The 25,152-nt window shown below is 45.6% G+C and overlaps 1 protein-coding gene across 1 annotated transcript in view; it reads right to left on the bottom strand.

Annotated features, from left to right (window-relative positions):
- Positions 1-3,553: 3,553 nt before the first annotated feature.
- LOC141106641 (killer cell lectin-like receptor subfamily B member 1B allele B) overlaps positions 3,554-25,152 on the bottom strand; it is a 130,922-nt gene continuing 109,323 nt past the window's right edge. Inside the window, exons 6-7 of the mRNA XM_073597585.1 lie at positions 20,051-20,113; positions 3,554-3,711 (exon numbers count right to left, since the gene is read on the bottom strand). Of these exons, the coding sequence (XP_073453686.1) occupies positions 3,554-3,711; positions 20,051-20,113 (221 nt within the window). The remainder of the gene's footprint in view (positions 3,712-20,050; positions 20,114-25,152) is intronic.

Here is a 25,152-nt window from a genome sequence, read left to right on the forward strand (position 1 = left end):
GCGGTGCAGCAGCTGGGGCAGGGAAATTTGCCTGGTACAATCTGACGTCGGTGTACCAAAAGCAGATTGCCCACAAGTACTTGGCTGTGACACACCTAATTCTACACCTTCATTCCTCTCACTGCAGGTCTCAGAGAGGACTGAAGGTCTAGTGGGGTTGGAAATCTCAGCTGATGAGGAGCAAGGAGAGATCCTCTTTGTTCTTTGGTGTGGGTCTTTTAGATACGCTTGCCAACGAACTGCATGGCAGGTCAACATATGTCTGGTCAAGCATGTGGTACCCAAGCGGGAGATATTTTGGCCACGCGAGATACGCTTGAGACATATGTTGCAAATAGCAGCGGTGCGATCTGATGCACTCGTCTCAAAAAAGGCCCACACCAAAGAACTTTTTGAATAACGCGCAGAGACTGCAGCGCCCTGCACATGTGGAGCTTTGGGGTGTGATGCAGTCAATGTGTTGCCCTTAGGCTGGCCCCTGGAGGGCATCCTGCCTCGTTGGTGATGTGCTGCCGCCTCCTCCTCCTCCTCCTCCTCCTCCTCCTCCTCCTCCTCCTCCTCTCTCCTATCAGGCACCCACGTTGAGTCAGTGACCTCATCATCCCCTCCCTCCTCATCACTGGAGCAAACCTGGCAGTATGCTGCAGCAGGGGGAGCATGACTGCCAGATTGCTGTCCTTCTTGGGCACCCCCTCTGTCCGCGCTCATGTTACTGCCTTCATCGAGCTCAGTATCGTCATCAGAGCCTTCCAAACGCTGGGCATCCTCCTGGAGCATGTACCCAACACTGTGGTCAAACAGTTCGAGGGAATCCTCATGAGGACATGGTGGAGCTAGGGAAGGAGTCACTGATGACATTGAGCTGAGGGAAGAGGCCGCTGCTTTGCCAGACAAAGCACCCTGGGCATGGGTGAGAGAGGATGAGGAGGATGAGGACGGCTTGGTCATCCACTCGACCAAGTCTTCCGCATGTTGCGGCTCAACATGGCCAGCTGCCGAAAAAAAGGCCAAGCGTGTCCCATGGCCACGTGCTGATGAGGATGCACCGTCTCCACGACCAGCACTAGACACAGAGCCTGCTTGCCCTCTCTTATTGGCTTGTGACTGTCTGCCTCTCCTTCTTGGCCTTCCAGACATACTAATGGCCTGTAGCTGCACTAAGCTGGGATAGAACACCTGTAATTTTCTTCAAGTAGCTTTATATACTGTAACCAGACAAGCCTGCCTGTCAGTAGGAAGATAACAGGAACGGATCTAGCTGAACACTGTGAGCAGGATGCACTGTACTAAATGTAAATAGTCTAGCTGCCTGACCGTGGTACTAATAGGATCAAATAGAACACCTGTAATTTTCTTCAGGTAGCTTTATATACTGTAACCAGACAAGCCTGCCTGTCAGTAGGAAGATAACAGGAACGGATCTAGCTGTACACTGTGAGCAGGACGCACTGTACTAAATGTAAATAGTCTAGCTGCCTGACCGTGGTACTAATAGGATCAAATAGAACACCTGTAATTTTCTTCAGGTAGCTTTATATACTGTAACCAGACAAGCCTGCCTGTCAGTAGGAAGATAACAGGAACGGATCTAGCTGTACACTGTGAGCAGGACGCACTGTACTAAATGTAAATAGTCTAGCTGCCTGACCGTGGTACTAATAGGATCAAATAGAACACCTGTAATTTTCTTCAGGTAGCTTTATATACTGTAACCAGACAAGCCTGCCTGTCAGTAGGAAGATAACAGGAACGGATCTAGCTGAACACTGTGAGCAGGACGCACTGTACTAAATGTAAATAGTCTAGCTGCCTGACCGTGGTACTAATAGGATCAAATAGAACACCTGTAATTTTCTTCAGGTAGCTTTATATACTGTAACCAGACAAGCCTGCCGGTCAGTAGGAATTTAACAGGAACGGATCTAGCTGAACACTGTGAGCAGGACGCACTGCACTAAATGTAAATAGCAGGAACGGATCTAGCTGAACACTGTGAGCAGGACGCACTGCACTAAATGTAAATAGTCTAGAAGATAACAGGAACGGATCTAGCTGAACACTGTGAGCAGGACGCACTGCATTAAATGTAAATAGTCTAGATAGAAGATAACAGGAACGGATCTAGCTAAACTGAATACAGTGTATATATATATATGCAACACCTGGGATGCATATATATACACAATACACTGTAAGTGCAGCTAACTGACTGACTGTTCTGCCTAATCTATCTAACTCAAATCAAATGACACTGTCTCTCTCTCTCTCTATCTCTCAGCACACCGGAACACACACTACACAGGGCCGCCGTGCAGGCGGCCTTATATAGTGTGGGGTGTGTACTAAATGCCCTGAGCCGTAATTGGCCAAAGCCACCCTGGCTTTGGCCAATTACAGCTCTCTCTACTGACAGCGCTGTGATTGGCCAAGCATGCGGGTCATAGTGCATGCTTGGCCAATCATCAGCCAGCAATGCACTGCGATGCCGCAGTGAATTATGGGCCGTGACGCGCCACACGAATTTAGCGCGAACGGCCCATAACGTTCGCAATTCGGCGAACGATCGAACAGCCGATGTTCGAGTCGAACATGGGTTCGACTCGAACACGAAGCTCATCCCTAGTAGTGAGTCACCTGAAGAATTTGAAAGAGCTCCCACAGTTATCAGCAACACTGGATGAGGCTAGCTGCGACCTATTTTCATGGATGGGTTTGGTTGGAATTTGGTTTAGTGGATTGTTTGGTAAATTTTTTAACAAGTTGTTGCTGTTCTTGTTCTACTGGTGTCATAGCTGCCAACAGTCCCAATTTTTCAGGGACATTCACGGAATTCAGACCCAGGTCCCGGTCTGTCTGTGCCAAAATCCAGAAAAATGTGCTTTGTCCCGGGCAGCGGTGCACTGGGCTGGGGTGTCCAATCCCCCAAAACAAAGTCGCACCGCCATCACTTAGACCAGTTATAGCTGGGGGCAGTGGCCACTTGTTTGGCTTTTAAAGTGTCGCCCATGGAAAATATAGTAGTAGAATACTGGAGTTTGTTGGAGTTTGTTTCATGGGCGCACACAAATTTAAGGTTTGACATGTTGGGTATCTATTTACTCGGTGTAACCCTGTCTTTCAAATTTTACCAAAAAATTGGGTAATGTATTGAGTTTGTGTGACCTAAAATAAACATTTAATGTATTTTTTACTGAAATGTTGCGTTTCCCAGACCTGCGCGGTAATATCGTGTGACATAAAAAATTAGAACTACCACTATTTTATTCTCTAGGGTGTCTGCTTTCAGAAAATATATAATGTTTTGCGGGTTTTATTTAATCTTCAGGCCAAAAAATATTTTTTAAGCATGTGTGCAAAAAAGGCAAAAATGGCTCTGGCAGTGAAAGGGTTAAAGATGTGCCCTGTAGAAAAGGAGTTAATCACTGCCACATGCTACTTGTGTAGCTCACACTATAAAGAGCCATCTTTGTAGTAATAGATTGCTTTACTTGGTGATTAGTGCTCCTGCACCAAAACATCTGTCCTTCCATCTCCCATCTATTTCCATGTTATATCATACCTGCTGTCCCCGGTCCTCTATGACCAGTAGATGGGCTCCCATCTCTTTACACACTTCCCGACTCTCATTCCATGTTCTCTGATCTCCTCCAGATGAAAAGTAATAACAGTTCTCTCTGCGCAGCAACCAGCCACCAGGACACAACCTGCATCCTATAAGAAAATATTATTTCTTTCATTGAACATTTTATCCATATAGAAATACTTTTTTGTACAAATAACATGACCATTCCAAGGTTCCGTCAAAGCTTTAATTACAGAAGTGTGACAAAATATGCATATTAAATCCTGTATAATAATAATAATAATATTTGAAGAACTAGGGTCATGGGAAACCATTAGGTTGCAATCTCTTCACTGAATGAAGTAGCTTCCTGCCGGTCTAATGCACTAGAGTTACATGCCCTGTCACTAAGCCAAATGTGTCACCTGACCTTCTGTCCCTTTTCTCTCCATACGTCAGGCCAAATCAGTGTCTGCATTGTGGATGCCATCTGTATCCTACTGGTATGACAGTGCCTGGCCACAAATACACCACATACACTAAACTACCACAAGTATTGGGACACCTGCCTTTACACACACATGAACTTTAAGGGCATCCCAGCCTTAGTCCGTAGGGTTCAATATTGAGTTGGCCGACCCTTTGCTGTCCACAAGGTTTAGGAGTGTGTCTATGGGAATGTTTGACCATTCTTCCAGAAGTGCATTTGTGAGGTCAGGCACTGATGTTGGATGAGAAGGCCTGGCTTGAAAGTCTCCACTCTAATTCATCCCAAAGCTGTTCTATTGGGTTGAGATCAGGACTCTTGCTTTGTGCACTGGTGGGCAGTCATGTTGGAACAGGAAGGGGCCATCCCCAAACTGTTCCTACAAAGTTGGGACCATGAAATTGTCCAAAATGTCTTGGTATGCTGACGCCTTAGGAGTTTACTTCACTGGAACTAAGGGGCCAAGCCCGAAGCCCTGAAAAACAACCCCACACCATAATCCTCCCTTCCAAAATGTTTTGGACCATCAGTGCAGCTTATCAGTGCCCATCAGTGCAGCCTCAACATCGCAAATCAGTGAATAAAAAAAACTACTTTTTTGCAAAATTATTTTTTCTCCAAATGTTTGGGGGGGGAGGGGGTTTGTTTGTTTAGCAAAAAAACATTTTTTAAAAACCCAGTGGTGTTTAAATACCACCAAAAGAAAGCTCTATTTGTCTAAAAAAGAAATGATATAAAAGCAGAAAATTGGCCTGGGCAGTAAGGGGATAAAAGTGCCCGGTAGGTGGTGGTTAAACAGGATGGATTGTTTTACAGGGTGAGGGTTCACATATACTTCATTTAATTCCATTGACAAATCATTTCTTAATATATATTGACTGAAATATTGTCTTATTTTTGACTGAGATGTTGCCTACCATTCTATTTGTCTTTGTAATTAGAGTGGTTGTAAACCCTCATGTTTTTTCACCTTAATGCATCCTATGCATTAAGGTGAAAAAACACCTGGCAGTCACCGGCCCCCCAGCCCCCGTTTTACCTATCTGAGCCCCTTCATCTCCTCTGCGGGGACGCTCTGTGTCTCTCTCTACGGGCTCCCGGATCTTGATTGGCTAGATTGATAGCAGCACAGCCATTGGCTTTTAAAATCCAATCCAATGAAGCAGGCACCGGGGGGCGGGGCCGAGTCCAGCATTCATGTCAGTGGACTCAAATGCTGGACTCAGGAGCACGCCCGCAAGGTAACCCCCTCAGGAGAACGCTTCTCCTAGGGGGTTATCTGATGCAGGGAGGAGCCGCAAGAGCCGCCGAGGGACCCCAGAACAGGTGGATCGGGGGCCAGTCAGTACAAAACGAACTGCACAGTGGAGGCAAGTATGACATGTTTGTTATTTAAAAAAAAAAAAAAACACGATCCTTTAAAATCACTTTAATTTGTATTGAAGGGGTGTTTGTCCCTCAAAGCTCATTGACTGTATTCTGCTATGAATTAATTTTATCATTAAATTACCTTGGACTCTTGGAGGTTTATTTAGTGCTCTCATTGGAATGTATGTATGAAGATTCTCAACTTTGGGTCCTTTCCCTGTTCCTAAGGGGAGTCCCCATTTTGTGGAGTGCTGCCAAACTAGAGCCAGTGTGCTCAGTCACAATTTTAGGCTCCATTCACACTAGCGCGTTTTTTGATGCATTTTGCATTTTGCAGAAATGCACGGGAATTTTTTAACATGGGTTCCTATGGAACATGTTCACATGAATGCCTTTTTGTTTTTTTCATGCAAAAAGCAGCGTTTTGCATGTAATGGATTTCAATGGACAAGCATCAAAAACGCAAGTGCACCGTTTTTGCAGCGTTTTTGCAGCGTTTTTGATGCGTTTTTGCCGTTTTTTTTTTTTTTTAATTTTTTTTTAGACTGTAAAAAAAAAAAAAAAAACGCAAAACGCAAATCGCGGCAAAAACGCCGCAAAAACGCCGCAAAAACGCCGCAAAAACGCTGCTCAAAAAACGTGGCAAGCATGAAAAAAAAACCTCCAAAAACGCTCAAAAGCAACATGCATAGGTGTGAATCGAGCCTTAGTGATCCTTAGAAAATTGGAATCCAGCACCCCGTTTGTTCTTGTCCATAACATAATGACCAGTGACAAGAAAAGTAAATAACATTGATTATTTTGTCACAATGGCATCTGAAAGTGGGTGGGATATATTGGGCAGCAGATTAACACGTTGTTTCTGAAGTTGATGTATTGAAAGCACTATAAAATGGGCAAATGTAAGGATTTGAGTGACTTTGACAAGAACCAAATTGTAATGTCTAGACAACTGGGTCAGAGCAACTCCAAAACTACAGCTCTTGTGGGCAGTTTCTGGTCTGCAGTGGTCCAAGGAACGAAAACCGGCAAACTGGTGATAGGGTCATGGGCAACCAAGGTTCATTGATGGAGGTGGGGAGGGAAGGCTCATTGATGGAGGTGAGGGGGGGGCTCATTAATGGAGGTGGGGAGGGAAGGCTCATTGACGAAGGTGGGGAGGGTAGGCTCATTGATGGGGGTGATGAGTAAAGGCTCATTGATGGAGGTGGGGAGGGGAAGGATCATTGATGGAGGTGGGGAGGGGAAGGATCATTGATGGAGGTGGGGAGGGGAAGGATCATTGATGGAGGTGGGGAGGGGAAGGATCATTGATGGAGGTGGGCAGGGGAAGGTTCGTTGATGGAGGTGGGGAGGGAAGGCTCATTGATGGAGGTAAGGGGGGGGGCTCATTAATGGAGGTGGGGAGGGAAGGCTCATTGATGAAGGTGGGGAGGGTAGGCTCATTGATGGGGGTGATGAGTAAAGGCTCATTGATGGAGGTGGAGAGGAAGGGCTCATTGATGGAGGTGAGGAGTAAAGGCTGATTGATGGAGGTGGGGAGGGGGAGGCTGATTGATGGAGGTGGGGAGGGGGAGGCTCATTGATGGAGGTGGGGAGGGGAAGGCTCATTGATGGAGGTGGGGAGGGGAAGGCTCATTGATGAAGGTGGAGGGAGGGCTCATTGATGAAGGTGAGAAGTGAAGGCTCATTGATGGAGGTGGGGAGAGAAGGCTGCCTGATGGAGACAGGATGGGAAGGCTTATTGATGGAGGTGAGGAATAAAGGCTCATTGATGGAGGTGGGGAGGGGAAGGCTCATTGAAGGAGGTGGGGAGGGGAGGCTCATTGATGAAGGTGGGGAGGGGAAGGCTCATTGATGAAGGTGGGGAGGGGAAGGCTCATTGATGAAGGTGGGGAGGGGAAGGCTCATTGATGAAGGTGGGGAGGGGAAGGCTCATTGATGAAGGTGGGGAGGGGAAGGCTCATTGATGAAGGTGGGGAGGGGAAGGCTCATTGATGAAGGTGGGGAGGGGAAGGCTCATTGATGGAGGTGGGTAGAGGAAGGCTCATTGATGGAGGTGGGTAGAGGAAGGCTCATTGATGGAGGTGGGTAGAGGAAGGCTCATTGATGGAGGTGGGGGGAAGGCTTATTGATGGAGGTGATGGGGAGGGCTCATTGATGGAGGTGGGGGGGGAGAAGCCTCATTGATGGAGGTGAGGAGTGAAGGTTTATTAATGGAGGTGGGGAGGGAGGTGACCAGTTTTTTATTAGCGAGTACGAATACCGATACTTTCAGTCAAGTAATTGCCAATACCGAGTACTGATACTTTGCAATGCAACTTGCATCAATACAAAAAAAAAATCGGTTCAAATCGCACTGCAAAGAATCACATGTGATGTGTGTGTATATAAGGGGAAAAGCACCATCTAGTGGGCAGTTTATTAAAAATGTTAGAACTCACATTAAGTACATATCTGGCCAAATGCAAAATCTGCATAGTGTCCTGGTCCTGCCAATGACAGAAAAGCATGGCCACTGGAGGTGCCAACAGGGCTGGAGGAGAAGTTCCGGGACCCCATGGGTATAGGGCAGAAGTGTTGTCAGCTTCAGGGTGGACCGCCTCTACATCTCCTCTAGCCCTGTGGGCACCTCCAGCAGCCGTGATTTGCTGTCATTAGCAGAACCATGGCACCTATGCAGATTTTGCATTTGGCCAGATATGTACTGTGAGTTGTAACATTTTTAATAAACTGTCCACTAGATTGGGCTTTTCCCTTTCTATACACACACAGGAGCAGTGGGGGAAATCGCATGCGATTCGGACAGGAATCGCACCGTATTCCTGTTCAAATCACATGTGATTCCTTGCAGTGCAATTCGCACCCATTCATTTTGCATTGACTCAAATCGCAAAAGTATTGGTTTCGGTATCGGGAGCATTTGCACAAGTACTGATACTCGCACAAATGCTTTGTATCGGCACTGATACCGGTGGCAGTATTGGTGCATCCCTAGTTAAGGCCAAACCTGACAGCAGCCAAAGTGTTGCATAGTTTTATTAAGGGATGGGTTTTGGCACTGCAAAATGTAATAACTAACTATTGCACATGTAATCTGATAAAGGTGATCACCTTTTAACCACTTGCCGATCGGGCCATAGCCAAAAAATGGCTACAGAGCGGTCGGAAAACTCTGGGAGGGCGTACTATAAGGTCCTCCCAGAATCAGCGCACCCAGAAATTACCGTCACGGGTCTGGGAGTGGCTCATCCATCCACATTCATGCTCATCCATGCTCCATTTCTGGCTCATCCATGCCACATCAGTGCTCATCCGTGCCACATCAGTGATCATCCGTGCCACATCAGTGATCATCCGTGCCACATCAGTGATTATCCGTGCCACATCAGTGATCATCCGTGCCACATCCATGCCACATCAGTTCTCATCTGTGCCACATCACTGATTATCTGTGCCACATCCATGATAATCCATGCCACATCCGTGATTATCCATGTCACATCAGTGCTCATTCGTGCCACATTCATGCCACAGCAGTGCTCATCTTTGCCACATCCATGCCATATCAGTAATCATCCGTGCCACATCCATGCCACATCAGTAATCATCAATGCCACATCTATGCCACATCAGTGCTCATCCGTGCCACATCAGTGATCATCCATGCCACATCAGTGATCATCCGTGCCACATCAGTACTCATCCATGCCACATCCCTGCCACATCAGTGCTCATCCATGCCACATTCCTGCCACATCAGTGCTCATCCATGCCACATCAGTTCTAATTAGTGCCACATCCATGCCACATCCATGCCACTATAGTGCCCATGAGTGCCTCACAAAAGTGTAATAGATAGTCAAATTATATTTGAAATGTATGTCCCTAGAACACCTGATGGTGCTCCCTGCATGTTTGGCCTTTCTATGTGGCCTGGCGGTGTAAAAGTCTCACAAATGTGGTATCACCATACTCAGAAGGAGTAGCAAAATATATTTGGGGTGTCATTTTTGCTATGTACATGCTGTGTGTTAGAAATATGTTATAAATGGACAACTATGTGTGTAAAAAAAAAAAGCGTTTTAATTTTCATTACACATTTTCTAAAGACTTGTGGGAAAAAATGACATGTTGCAAAGACTCATTATACCTCCTAGAATATACTTTCGGGTGTTTACTTTCCAAAATGGGGTAATTTTTTGGGCTTTTCCACTGTCCCCATGCAATGGCGTCCCTGGGGGGGGGGCAGAGGGGGCCCTGACCCCCCAAACATTATGCTGTGCCCCACCATGTGCCCCCCCAATTAAAAAGACATTTTTTTTTTACAAAAAGGCAATGTCTTTTTGTTTGCATTCGTAGCGGATGCGCCACATCTTACTCGGGCCGCCGCTGGAGTAACACAGTCTCTATTGAGAGGGAGAGCGTCCCCAGTCAGCTCCTGCAGGTGATTCCTCCCCCTCCCTCTGCTCGCTGACACTGCATAATGCGAGCGCTCACCCAACCACGGCCACCCGATCTGCTCCTTCCCCTGCATCCTCATTGGCAGGGAGAAGAGCGAGTTGCACGAAGGACTCCACCAGCACTCTCAGTTACTGAAAAAACAGACTGATTTCTCCCGTCCTTAGGACAGGAGAACCAGCCTGTAAATTCCAAGAGATGCCAGACCAGCACTGTCAACAGCAGGGGCAGGACAGCAAGAGGAGGCTGGGGAACCCTACAGTGGCAGAACACCAGGGCCCGGTGGCAAGACAACCTTTGCAACCCTGATAGTTCTCCCACTGCTTTGGACCCTTATATTTTCTTGGTATGCTGGTGACATATATCTCTTGTTTTCTGCCACCCTGGGGGGACCCAATACAGTAGGAAGGGAGCTCACTGCAGAACATGTGAAAGGGCCCATTGTGGGATCGTAGTAAAGGGCCCCAGGATATATATATATATATATATATATATATATATATATATATATATATATATAATTGCATTTTATAGTTGCCCCCCTGCTTTTGTCCCTGCCCTCCCTAAATATGAAAGCTGGAGACGCCACTGTCCTCATGCTCCAGGGCCTTCAAAAGTGCAAGAGGTAGTCTAGAAATGATATATGTAATTTATGTCCCTAGAACGCCAGATGGTGCTCCCTGCATGTTGAGCCTCTCTATGTGGCCAGGCTGTGTAAAAGTCTCACCAATGTGGTTTTATCATACTCAGGAGGAGTAGTAGAATGTATTTTAGGGAGTAAACTGGTATGCATATGCTGTGTGTTAGAAATAACTTATTATTACAATTTTGTGGAACCATGCACTGGTGAGGCTGCATTGATGGGCACTGATCAGGCTGCATTGATCTACGCTGGTGAGGCTGCATTAATGGGCACTGGTGAGGCTGCAAAGATGGGCACTGATCAGGCTGCATTGATGGGCACTGGTGAGGCTGCATTGATGGGCACTGATCAGGCTGCACTGATGGGCACTGGTGAGGTTGCATTGATGGGCACCAGTGAGGCTTCATTGATGGGCATCCGTAAGGCTGTATTGATTGGCACTGGTGAAGCTGCATTGATGGGCACTGATCAGGCTGCATTGATGGGCACTGGTGAGGTTGCATTGATGGGCACTGGTAAAGCTGCATTGATGGGCACTGATCAGGCTGCATTGATGAGGCTGCATTGATGGGCACTGATCAGGCTGCATTGATGAGGCTGCAGATGGGCACTGATTGCTTCACAGTTCTTTATTTAAAATGTTATTTTATTTTCCTGAAACTTCCCTCTTAAAGTGAAAGTGTGTGTTACACGCCTGTGCGTGTTATACGCTGATAAATACGTAATATCCAAATAACACGCCCAAGCTCATCCTTATGCCCCGTACACACAATTGGAAATTCCGCCAGCAAAAGTCCGATGTGAGCTTCTGTTTGGAAATTCCGACCATGTGTATGCTCCATTGGACTTTTGCTGGCGGAATTTCTGCCAGCAAAAAATTGAGAGCAGGTTCTCTATTTTTCCGATGGAAAAAGATCCTATCAGAAATTCCGATCATCTGTAGCAATTCTGACGCGCAAAATTCCTACGCATGCTCGGAATCATTGAACTTCATTTTATCGGTTCGTCGTAGTGTTGTACGTCACCGCGTTCTTGACGGTCGAAAGTTCAGAGAACTTTTGTGTGACCGTGTGTATGCAAGGCAAGCTTGAGCGGAATTCCGTCTGAAAAACCATCCAAGGTTTTTCCAACGGAAATTCTGATCGTGTGTACGGGGCATTAGACTCTTCACCACACACAGCCACAAAGGTAAGAGAATATTTGTTGGGCAGTGTATTAGTTAATTTGCATTTAATTTTAATGGTTCAAAGAATGTCAGGCAAAATGGTCGGCACTTGTGCATGTTCACTTCATCAAATCTGGCCCTCTTTGAAAAAAGTTTGGACTCCCCTGCTATATAACTTTCACAAAGACAAAAATAATATCCACTTATTTGGGTTATTTTTACCAAAGATATGTAGTAGCATACATTTTGGCCAAAATTTATGAAGAAAAATTACTAATTTTCAAAATTGTATAACAGAAAAGAAGAAAAATTCATCTTTTTACCAAATTTACGGTCTTTTTTCATTTACAACGCAAAAAATAAAAAACCCAGTGGTGATTAAATACCACCAAAGGAAAGCTCTATTTGTGTGAAAAAAGGCCAACATTTCATATGGGTACAGTGTTGCATGACTGAGTAAATGTCATTCAAAATGTGAGAGCACCGAAAGCTGAAAATTAGTCTGGTTAGGAAGGGGGTTTAAGTGCCCAGTGGGCAAATGGTTAACCGCAGATAATGCTTCCATGGTAAAGTGATTGTAAAGGTTCTTTAAAAAACAAAAAAACAAACATGTCATACTCACAGTTGCATCACTAGGGGGGCCTGAGGGGGCCACAGCCCCCAATTTTATTGTGTGCCCCCTAAGTATAACGACCAGCGCCGTGCTCGCACCTGTAACTCATCACCACTTTTATTTGTCAGTCTCTGGGGAGCCTCGAGGAAGTCGGGGCTAGGTGACATCACGTGACGGTCGCCGCTGTTGTTTATGAGAGTTGTAGTCCGCGGCGTGTGCGTGCGCAAGCTCCCTGCTCCTGGTGGGTGGAGTCTCTGAAGAGCAGCGCAGCCAGCCTGAGTGGCTGAGCCTCGTGAGATAGGGTAGTCACAACTCCCGGTTGCCGCGGTCGGATATCTTAGAGTTTTTGCCTGGGCAGTGGACACACACGTGGCTGGCGTGGGCGTGCCGCTGGTGGCTGCAGTACAGTGCGTGCATGCACCAGAAGTTGACTTGACCCCAGGAGACAGGAGCAACATCACCCACCCCCCCAGGACTGGAGTATGCTATGCAAGGAGGAGGAGAGGACCTGTCCTGCTAAGCTGGCAGCTACTGATTTGGCATATAGCAAGCTGAGGTGAGAGATCTTGACATCCCCAGCTGATCTGACCCCCACATGATCATCCCATCACCCCCCCATGCACCTAATTTACTCTGCCCCAGTGCCCATGGCCTGTGAATACTGCTGGGAGGTGGCTGTGGACCTGTGGGTCCTGCTGGCCACTGACCTGTGGGTCCTGCTGGCCACTAGCCTAGGGTGATCAGAAGTGGCCAGTCACCTGTGGGTCCTGCTGGCCAAGTGGCCAGTTACTTGTGGACACTTGGACTATTGTCCGCTTCCAGCAGGACCCACAGGTCAATGGCAAGCAGGACCCACAGGCCAGCAGCCAGCAGGACCCATAGGCTATTGTCCGCTTCCAGCAGGACCCACAGGTCAGTGGCCAGCAGGACCCACAGGTCCACAGCCAGCTCCCAGCAGGACCCACAGGCTGTGGGTCCTGCTGGGAGCTGGCCGCGGACCTGTGGGTCTTGCTGGCCACTGACCTGTGGGTCCTGCTGGCCACTAGCCTAGGGTGACCAGAAGTCCCCAGTTTCCAGAGACACCAGTTTCCCACAAGCTGGGGCAGAGGGGGCTCCCAGGGCCGACCCTACCATGGGTCCCACTGGGTCCATTGGGCTGCCTCGGAGAGGAAAAGGGGGGGTGAGTGCTGCTGGATTAAACAGATCTCCCGCTTACATGTCACGGCCGCTGTGTGCAGTCTATTCTAGGAGCCCGTCCAGGAGGCAGGACTTCGTATGACAGTGGCCGCCGGGTAAGTGGGAGATCCCCGCTCTGTGTAATCTGGCGGAGCTTGCCCTCCCTTCCACCATGCACTGGTGAGGCTGCATTGATGGGCACTGATCAGGCTGCATTGATCTACGCTGGTGAGGCTGCATTAATGGGCACTGGTGAGGCTGCAAAGATGGGCACTGATCAGGCTGCATTGATGGGCACTGGTGAGGTTGCATTGATGGGCACTGATCAGGCTGCACTGATGGGCACTGGTGAGGTTGCATTGATGGGCACCAGTGAGGCTTCATTGATGGGCACCCGTAAGGCTGTATTGATTGGCACTGGTGAAGCTGCATTGATGGGCACTGATCAGGCTGCATTGATGGGCACTGGTGAGGTTGCATTGATGGGCACTGGTAAAGCTGCATTGATGGGCACTGATCAGGCTGCATTGATGAGGCTGCATTGATGGGCACTGATCAGGCTGCATTGATGAGGCTGCATTGATGGGCACTGATCAGGCTTCATTGATGGGCACTGGTGAGGCTGCATTGATGGGCACTGATTAGGCTGCACTGATGGGCACTGGTGAGGTTGCATTGATGGGCACCAGTGAGGCTTCATTGATGGGCACCGGTAAGGCTGTATTGATTGGCACTGGTGAGGCTGCATTGATGGGCACTGATCAGGCTGCACTGATGGGCACTGGTGAGGTTGCACTGATGGGTACTGATCAGGTTGCATTGATGGGCACTGATCAGGCTGCATTGATGGGCACTGGTAAGGCTGCATTGATGGGCACTGGTGAGGCTGCATTAATGAGCACTGGTGAGGCTGCATTGATGGGCACTGGTGAGGATGCATTGATGGACAAACACTGGTGAGGCTGCATTGATGGGCACCGGTAAGGCTGTATTGATGGACACTGGTGAGGCTGCATTGATGGACAGATACTGGTGAGGCTGCATTGATGGGCACTGGTGAGACTGCGGTGATGGCAACTGATTTGGCTGCATTAATGGGCACCGGTGAGGCTGCATTGATGGGCACCAGTGAGGCTGCATCGATGGGAACTGGTAAAGCTGCATTGATGGGCACTGATCAGGCTGCATTGATGAGGCTGCATTGATGGGCACTGATCAGGCTTCATTGATGGGCACTGGTGAAGCTGCATTGATGGGCACTGATCAGGCTGCACTGATGGACACTGGTGAGGCTGCATTGATGGACAGATACTGGTGAGGCTGCATTGATGGGCACTGGTGAGACTGCGGTGATGGCAACTGATTCGGCTGCATTGATGGGCACCGGTGAGGCTGCATTGATGGGCACCAGTGAGGCTGCATCGATGGGCACTGATCAGGCTGCATTGATGAGGCTGCATTGATGGGCACTGATCAGGCTTCATTGATGGGCACTGGTGAAGCTGCATTGATGGGCACTGATCAGGCTGCACTGATGGGCACTGGTGAGGTTGCATTGATGGGCACCAGTGAGGCTTCATTGATGGGCACCGGTAAGGCTGTATTGATTGGCACTGGTGAGGCTGCATTGATGGGCACTGATCCGTCTGCATTGATGGGCACTGGTGAGGTTGCATTGATGGGCACTGGTAAAGCTGCATTGATGGGCACTGATCAGGCTGCACTGATGGGCACTGGTGAAGTTGCATTGATGGGCACCAGTGAGGCTGTATTGATTGGCACCGGTAAGGCTGTATTGATTGGCACTGGTGAGGCTGCATTGATGGGCACTGATCAGGCTGCATTGATGGGTACTGGTGAGGTTGCATTGATGGGCACTGGTAAAGCTGAATTGATGGGCACTGATCAGGCTGCATTGATGAGGCTGCATTGATGGGCACTGATCAGGCTTCATTGATGGGCACTGGTGAGGCTGCATTGATGGCACTGATCAGGCTGCACTGATGGGCACTGGTGAGGTTGCATTGATGGGCACCAGTGAGGCTTCATTGATGGGCACCGGTAAGGCTGTATTGATTGGCACTGGTGAGGCTGCATTGATGGGCACTGATCAGCCTGCATTGATGGGCACTGGTGAGGTTGCATTGATGGGTACTGATCAGGCTGCATTGATGGGCACTGATCAGGCTGCATTGATGGGCACCGGTGAGGCTTCATTGAGGAGTACTGATCAGGCTGCATTGATGTGCACTGGTAAGGCTGCATTGATGGGCACTGGTGAGGCTGCATTGATGGGCACCGGTAAGGCTGCATTGATGGACAAACACTGGTGAGGCTTCATTAATGGCCACTGATTCGGCTGCATTGATGGGCACCGTTGAGGCTGCATTGATGGGGACTAATTCGGCTGCATTAATGGGCACTGGTGAGGCTGCATTGATGGGCACCGATGAGGCTGCATTGATGGGCACTGGTGAGGCTGCATAGATGGGCACTGATCAGGCTGCTTAGATGGGCTGCGTTTATGGGCACTGGTGAGGCTGCATTGATGGGCACTGGTGAGGCTGCATTGATGGACACTGGTGAGGCTGCATTGATGGGCACCGGTGAGACTGCATTGATGTGCACTGATGCGGCTGCATTAATGAGCACTGGTGAGGCTGCATTGATGGGCACTGATGCAGCTGCATTAATGAGCACTGGTGAGGCTGCATTGATGGGCACTGGTGTGGCTGCATTAATGGGCACTGGTGAGGACGCATTGATGGACAAACACTGGTGAGGCTGCATTGATGGACATTGGTGAGGCTGCATTGATGGAGAGACACTGGTGAGGCTGCATTGATGGGCACTGGTGAGGCTGCGGTGATGGCCACTGATTTGGCTGCATTAATGGGCACTGGTGAGGCTGCATTGATGGGCACTGGTGAGGCTGCATTGATGGGCACCAGTGAGGCTGCATCGATGGGCACTGGTAAAGCTGCCTTGATGGGCACTGATCAGGCTGCATTGATGAGGCTGCATTGATGGGCACTGATCAGGCTTCATTGATGGGCACTGGTGAGGCTGCATTGATGAGCACTGATCAGGCTACATTGATGGGCACTGGTGAGGTTGCATTGATGGGCACCAGTGAGGCTTCATTGATGGGCACTGATCAGGCTGCATTGATGGGTACTGGTGAGGTTGCATTGATGTGCACTGATCAGGCTGCATTGATGGGCACTGATCAGGCTGCATTGATGGGCACCGGTGAGGCTTCATTGATGAATACTGATCAGGCTGCATTGATGGGCACCGGTAAGGCTGCATTGATGGGCACTAGTGAGGCTGCATTGATGGGCACCGGTAAGGCTGCATTGATGGACAAACACTGGTGAGGCTTTATTAATGACCACTGATTCAGTTGAATTGATGGGCACCGTTGAGGCTGCATTGATGGGGACTAATTCGGCTGCATTAATGGGCACTGGTAAGGCTGCATTGATGGGCACCGATGAGGCTGCATTGATGGGCACTGGTGAGGCTGCATAGATGGGCACTGATCAGGCTGCTTAGATGGGCTGCGTTTATGGGCACTGGTGAGGCTGCATTGATGGGCACTGGTGAGGCTGCATTAATGGACACTGGTGAGGCTGCATTGATGGACACTGGTGAGGCTGCATTGCACTTCATTTTGCAATGTTTACCATTATGTGGTTTAATATTGTTTTTTTGTAGGGGATTTTAAATTCTTACGTACTTTTCAACTATAGACTTAAATTAGCATTATGAAGGGCCAACCCTTCTTGGTAGTTTCTCATGGAAGTAGAGCTAAATCAGCTCTTCTTACGGGACAAGTTAGCTTATTATATTTGGCCATTGATAATGCAAATTTTTGTCTATGGGTCATGTTAAAGATAAAGAGACTTCAGCTTCCTTCTCGGAAGTACGCCTAGGAACTTTTTTGCAGCTTGATAAAAGTCCATAGTCACACTGAAATGTTGACACTCAAGTGTATTGTATATTGCACGAATAAAACAAAGGTGAATTTGTGGAGTGTCTCCTTTCCATACTTTGTTTTGTACATATCTCACATTAAGCTGCTGCTCATTGGACTGTTTTCAAATATCACTTTTTGACATATTTTATTTCATTATTTCTCACTAAGCGCGGTTTTTCCCTCTTATAAAGGTGAATTTGTAACAAGACACCTGGAGTGCATTCTATGCTTGAAATTATGTATATAATTGCGTTTTATGGTTGGCCCCCCTACTTTTGTCCCTGTCCCCCCATGTGCCCCTTCTAAATATGAAAGCTAGAGACGTCACTGCATACTTATCTGCTCTGTGTAATGGTTTTTCACAGAGCAGCCCTGATCTTCCTCTACTCTAGTCCCCCACTGCCATTCCTGGCTCCTCCTTCCTTCTGAGTGCCCCCATAGGAAGAGGCTTTCTTTCCTGCATGTTCAAACCCTGAACCAGGCTGTGTGCGCCATCTACTCAGACACACATCATGGCTCGGCCCCGCCCCACCCCCTGCCCACAGGTATTGACTGACAGCAGCATCAGGAGCCAATGGCTACCGCTGCTCTCAGCTAAGCCTTTGAGAGCGGGGAGAGGGGACAAGAGCTGCTGTAGACATGCCCAGCTCTGGATTAAGAGGGAACTATTTAGGGGGGTAAGAGGGGCTATTATTGAAAGTTTTTTTACCTTAATGCAGAAAATGTATTATCATAAAAAACATTTTACCTTTACAACCACTTTAACTATCATTTTACTGGAGAGAACCATTATTAGAAACACCGGGATATTACAAATACTACCTTGTTGCAGTTACAGGTTACACACAATCATGGCCCTAATCCTTTTTCCTTTTTTCTGTGTTTTTCTGCACACATGTTTAATTTTTTTTTTTTAGGTTAAAACCCCCCAAAAGATTATATATTTTCTGAGTGCAGAGATCCTGGAAAATAAAATAGTGGTAATTCCAGATTTTTAGGTCACACAATATTAGTGCAAGAGTTTATCACTCTAATTTATTCTATTCGAAATTTGAACTTCAGATGATGGTTTTCCATTCTATTCTAATTTATTCTTTTCGAAATTTGAATTTCTGAAAGACAGTTAAATTTTATTTTAGTCTTTTCTCTTTTTTTCTAGTCTATTCTTTTCTATGCTAATCTATTCTATTTGAAATTCAAAATACGGAAGACAGTTATACTTTTTATATTTTATTCTATTGTATTGTTTTTTATATTCTATTCTCTTATTTTCCATTCTCTTATTTTCTATTCTGATCTATTATATTTGCAATTCTAATTTCAGAAGATGGTTATATTCTTTCTATTCTATTCTTTTCAGTTCTATTCTATTGTTTTTTTCTATCCTATAATATTTTATTCTTTTTTATTCTATTTAAAATCTATTTTTTTCTATTCAAAATTCAAATTTTGGAAGACCATTATATTCTTCCTAGTTTATTCTATTCTATACTAGTTTTTTATATTCTGTTCTATACTATTCTAATCTATTCTACTATTTTCTATACTATTCCTTTCATTTCTTTTTTAGTTTATTATATTCTTTTATTTACATTCTATTTTGTTCTGTTTTATCCTATTCTATTCTTTTCTATTCTATTTGATTCTTTTCTTTTCAATTCTGTTCTATTCTTTTATTTTATATTCCCTTCTATTGTTTTTTATCCTATTCTATTTTATTATTTTCTATTGTATTCTAATCTATTCTATTCAAAATCAAATGTATTCTATGCAAAATGTGAATATTCTTTTTATTTTTTTTATTCTATTTTTTTTTCTGTTCTATTCTTATTATTCTATTCTTTTCTATTGAAATCTATTCTATTCTTTTCCATTCTATCCCTTTATTTTCTATTCTATTCTATTATTTTCTATTCTGTTCTATTCTTTTATTTTCTATTCCGTTTTGTTTTACTTTATAATTTTCTACTCTATTCTATTATTTTCTATTCTATTCTATTCTAGTCCATTAAATTCCTTTATGTTCTATTATATTTTATTCTATTCTATTCTTTTCTTTTTTTCTTTTCAATTTTATTCCTTTATTTTCTATTCTAATTTATTCTATTCTTGTTTTCTAATTTGATTCAAATTTGAACTTCCGCCCAATATCGTTTTGTTAGTTGGGATTTCTTTAAATTTGTTACTATTGTAATTTGGAAGTTCTGATACATCCGGATTTGCACGTTTGGTGGATAAAGTGTGTCAGAGGAGGTCAACCTGTGGATGTACCTTGTAGAGAGATGTCATTGCTCCAAGCCAGCATGACAGTCCTTGTTTTTGGAACTCCTGGTGCTGATGAAATGGATAAAAAGGCACACACTGTTGATGTCAGATCACATCCAACTTTATTATTTTGGCTTTAATAAAGTAAGATGTGATGTGATAGCATCAGCGTGTCACTTCTGCTTTACTGCTGAGGAAGAACCTTATCCACTTTTTCAGAAAAGATCTCTCAAGTGATACAGACATTTGGAGTGCGGGTTTCCATTTTCTAATGACAACTATTCACTACTTGGTGACCATTGTATGAGCAGTAGATAAAATTACGTACCAGCACTGTTGTTCACACAAAGATGCTTCTTTATTTCCCGCCTGACTTCTGCATCACAATTAGCTAAAAAACAAAAAGAATATATATATATATATATATTTAACCACTTCAGCCCCGGAAGGATTTACCCCCTTCCTGACCAGAGCACTTTTTACAAATTGGCACTGCGTCGCTTTAACTGCTAATTGCGCGGTCATGCAATGCTGTAACCAAACGAAATTTGCGTCCTTTTCTTCCCACAAATAGAGCTTTCTTTTGATGGTATTTGATCACCTCTGCCGTTTTTATTTTTTGCGCTATACACGGAAAAAGACCGAAAAGTTTGAAAAAAAATGATATTTTCTACTTTTTGTTCTAAAAAAAATCCAATGAACTCAATTTTAGTCATACATTTAGGCCAAAATGTATTTGGCCACATGTCTTTGGTAAAAAAAATGTCAATAAGTGTATATTTATTGGTTTGCGCAAAAGTTATAGCGCCTACAATCTAGGGTACATTTTCTGGAATTTACACAGCCTTTAATTTATGACTGCCTATGTCGTTTCTTGAGGTGCTAAAATGGCAGGGCAGTACAAAACCCCCACAAATGACCCCATTTTGGAAAGTAGACACCCCAAGGAAATTGCTGATAGGCATGTTGAGCCCATTGAATATTCATTTTTTTTGTCCCAAGTGATTGAATAATGACAAAAAAAAAAAAAAAAAAAAAAATATTACAAAAAGTTGTCACTAAATGATATATTGCTCACACAGGCCATGGGCATATGTGGAATTGCACCCCAAAATACATTTAGCTGCTTCTCCTGAGTATGGGGATACCACATGTGTGGGACTTTTTGGGAGCCTAGCCGCATACGGGGCCCCGAAAACCAATCACCGCCTTCAGGATTTCTAAGGGCGTACATTTTTGATTTTACTCCTCACTACCTATCACAGTTTTGAAGGCCATAAAATGCCCAGATGGCACAAACCCCCCCAAATGACCCCATTTTGGAAAGTAGACACCCCAAGCTATTTGCTGAGAGGCATGTTGAGTCCATGGAATATTTTATATTTTGACACAAGTTGCGGGAAAGTGACAATTTATTTATTTATTTATTTTTTTTTGCACAAAGTTGTCACTAAATGATATATTGCTCACACAGGTCATGGGCATATGTGGAATTGCACCCCAAAATACATTCTGCTGCTTCTCCTGAGTATGGGGATACCACATGTGTGGGACTTTTTAGGAGCCTAGCCGCGTACGGGACCCCGAAAACCAATCACCGCCTTCAGGATTTCTAAGGGTGTACATTTTTGATTTCACTCTTCACTGCCTATCACAGTTTCGGAGGTCATGGAATGCCCAGGTGGCACAAACCCCCCCCAAATGACCCCATTTTGGAAAGTAGACACCCCAAGCTATTTGCTGAGAGGCATGGTGAGTATTTTGCAGCTCTCATTTGTTTTTGAAAATGAAGAAAGACAAAAAAAAAAATTTTTTTTTTCTTTTTTTAATTTTCAAAAGTTTGTGACAAAAAGTGAGGTCTGCAAAATACTCACTATACCGCTCAGCAAATAGCTTTGGGTGTCTACTTTCCAAAATGGGGTCATTTGGGGGGGGTTTGTGCCACCTGGGCATTCCATGGCCTCCGAGACTGTGATAGGCAGTGAAGAGTGAAATCAAAAATTTACGCCCTTAGAAAGCCTGAAGGCGGTGCTTGGTTTTCGGGGTCCCATACGCGGCTAGGCTCCCAAAAAGTCTCACACATGTGGTATCCCCGTACTCAGGAGAAGCAGCAGAATGTATTTTGGGGTGTAATTTCACATATTCCCATGGCATGTTTGAGCAATATATAATTTAGTGACAACTTTGTGCAAAAAAAAAAAAAAAATTTGTCTCTTTCCCGCAACTTGTGTCACAATATAAAATATTCCATGGACTCGACATGCCTCTCAGCAAATAGCTTGGGGTGTCTACTTTCCAAAATGGGGTCATTTGGGGGGGGTTTGAACTGTCCTGGCATTTTATGCACAACATTTAGAAGCTTATGTCACACATCACCCACTCTTCTAACCACTTGAAGACAATGCCCTTTCTGACACTTTTTGATTACATGAAAAAATTATTTTTTTTTGCAAGAAAATTACTTTGAACCCCCACACATTATATATTTTTTTAAAGCAAATGCCCTACAGATTAAAATGGTGGGTGTTTAATTTTTTTTTTTCACACAGTATTTGCGCAGCGATTTTTCAAACGCATTTTTTGGGGAAAAAACACACTTTTTTACATTTTAATGCACTAAAACACACTATATTGCCCAAATGTTTGATGAAATAAAAAAGATGATCTTAGGCCGAGTACATGGATACCAAACATGACATGCTTTACAATTGCGCACAAACGTGCAGTGGCAACAAAATAAATACATTTTTAAAAGCCTTTAAAAGCCTTTACAGGTTACCACTTTAGATTTACAGAGGAGGTCTACTGCTAAAATTACTGCCCTCGATCTAACCGTCGCGGTGATACCTCACATGCATGGTGCAATTGCTGTTTACATTTGACGCCAGACCGACGCTTGCGTTCGCCTTAGCGCGAGAGCAGGGGGGACAGGGGTGCTTTTTTTTTTTTTTTTTTTTTTTTTCTTTATTATTTTTTTGCTTTTTTATCTTATTTTAAAACTGTTCCTTTCATTTTTTTTTTTTTAATCATTTTTACTGTTATCTCAGGGAATGTAAATATCCCCTATGATAGCAATAGGTAGTGACAGGTACTCTTTTTTGAAAAAATTGGGGTCTATTAGACCCTAGATTTCTCCTCTGCCCTCAAAGCATCTGACCACACCAAGATCGGTGTGATAAAATGCTTCCCCAATTTCCCAATGGCGCTATTTACATCCGGCGAAATCTAAGTCATAAAATGCTCGTAGCTTCCGGTTTCTTAGGCCATAGAGATGTTTGGAGCCACTCTGGTCTCTGATCAGCTCTATGGTCAGCTGGCTGAATCACCGGCTGCATTCTCAGGTTCCCTGTTGAGACAGGAGAGCCAGAGAAAAACACGGAAGACGATGGGGGGGGGGGGCATTCTCTCCCACTGCTTGTAAAAGCAGTTTAGAGGCTAATTAGCCGCTAGGATTGCTTTTACATGAAAGCCGACCGCTGGCTGAAAAGAATGATACCAAGATGATACCTAAACCTGCAAGCATCATTTTGGTATAACCACTCAAAGTCGTGAATGCTGTACCTGAAGACAAAAATATGGCTAACAATAAAGCACAGTAAATGGTAAAGTATAAAAAATTGCATACCTGAAAAGCAAACATGATAAAACATAATAACAATAAAACATTGCAGAATAGAATACAGTAAAAAAGAGCAGAACAATAGAGAGAATAGAGAGAGAGAGAATAGAGAGAGAACAATAAAACGACAACTATTACTTTTTATTTTATATTTTTGTTTGTGGTTTTTTTTTTTTTTTTTACACTTTTTTTGTAACTGTAACTTTTATAACTGTAACCGGTTCCAGGTTCGGGTCTCTCAAAATGCGATGGCATCTTGGGAGACCCTGTGAAAGTGTGTCCTAGTCTGTGCAATGCTGTACCCTACGCTAATACTCAGCTAGTGAATGGTAGCATTCAAAACATTCACCAATGCAAAGACCAGGATTGTCAGGACAGGAGGGACAATAATAGCGGGTGTCACGCCTATATCCGCGCTTACTGCAGACACGACATCTTTTTTGGGGGAGTTCGTTGGGTAGGGGTACTAGGGGGAGGACATAAAGAAAATGCCTCTCATGCAGCCGACTGCATTTGGTTGGGGATGTGAATGGGGGAAGTACGGGCGCTGCAGAAGCGGTGGGTTCCCAATTAGGATTGGCGAATGCAGCAGGAAGGGCATTATGGGCACGACGGGCCTGTGTTTGTCTTCTTTGTGGCAGCGGGACACTACTTGTGCTTGCCACCTCACCAGCTTGAACTGCACTTATGGGACTCGCCACGTCACCAAGTGTTACTGCAGTGCTGGTTTGACTATGACCGGGGTGTACTAGGCCGCTGGCGCTTGCCAGTTCACCAAAACGCTACCAAAAAAACTGTTAACGATCGCAGGGATCAGGCCTGACTCTGCGAACGCTGCAGTTATGCGTTTAGTGTTTTGTAAGTGACAGTGATCGATCGATACTGCACTTGGGTGGGCTGGGCTGGGCCGGGCGGAGGGGCAAAACGCAGGTGCTAGCAGGTATCTGGGCTGATCCCACTAACACTGCGTTTTTGGGAACCCTAAACTGCTGGGGATGCCAGTATAGATCTGATCGGATCAGATCAGATATTGATCAGTTCAGATACTATACCACTAAGGGAGGTGTACGGTGCGTGCGTGGGTGTTAGCGCTACTGGCACTAACCTGACGCTGCCTGGGGCTGGTGCTTGCCAGTTCACCAAAACGCTACCAAAAAAACTGTTAGCGATCGCAGGGATCAGGCCTGACTCTGCGAACGCTGCAGTTATGCGTTTAGTGTTTTGTAAGTGACAGTGATCGATCGATACTGCACTTGGGTGGGCTGGGCTGGGCCGGGCGGAGGGGCAAAACGCAGGTGCTAGCAGGTATCTGGGCTGATCCCGCTAACACTGCGTTTTTGGGAATCCTAAACTGTTGGGGACGCTAGTATAGATCTGATCGGATCAGATATTGATGCGTTCAGATACTATACCACTAAGGGAGGTGTACGGTTCGTGCGTGGGTGTTAGCGCTACTGGCACTAACCTGACGCTGCCTGGGGCTGGTGCTTGCCATTTCACCAAAACGCTACCAAAAAAACTGTTAGCGATCACAGGGATCAGGCCTGACTCTGCGAACGCTGCAGTTATGCGTTTAGTGTTTTGTAAGTGACCGTGATCGATCGATACTGCACTTGGGTGGGCTGGGCCGAGCCGGGCGGAGGGGCAAAACGCAGGTGCTAGCAGGTATCTGGGCTGATCCCGCTAACACTGTGTTTTTGGGAACCCTAAACTGCTGGGGACGCTAGTATAGATCTGATGAGATCAGATATTGATCCGTACAGATACTATACCACTAAGGGAGGCGTATGCTGCGTGCGTGGGTGTTAGCG

Source organism: Aquarana catesbeiana, linkage group LG08 (genome assembly GCF_042186555.1).
Source record: "Aquarana catesbeiana isolate 2022-GZ linkage group LG08, ASM4218655v1, whole genome shotgun sequence".
NCBI classification, from domain to species: domain Eukaryota; kingdom Metazoa; phylum Chordata; class Amphibia; order Anura; family Ranidae; genus Aquarana; species Aquarana catesbeiana.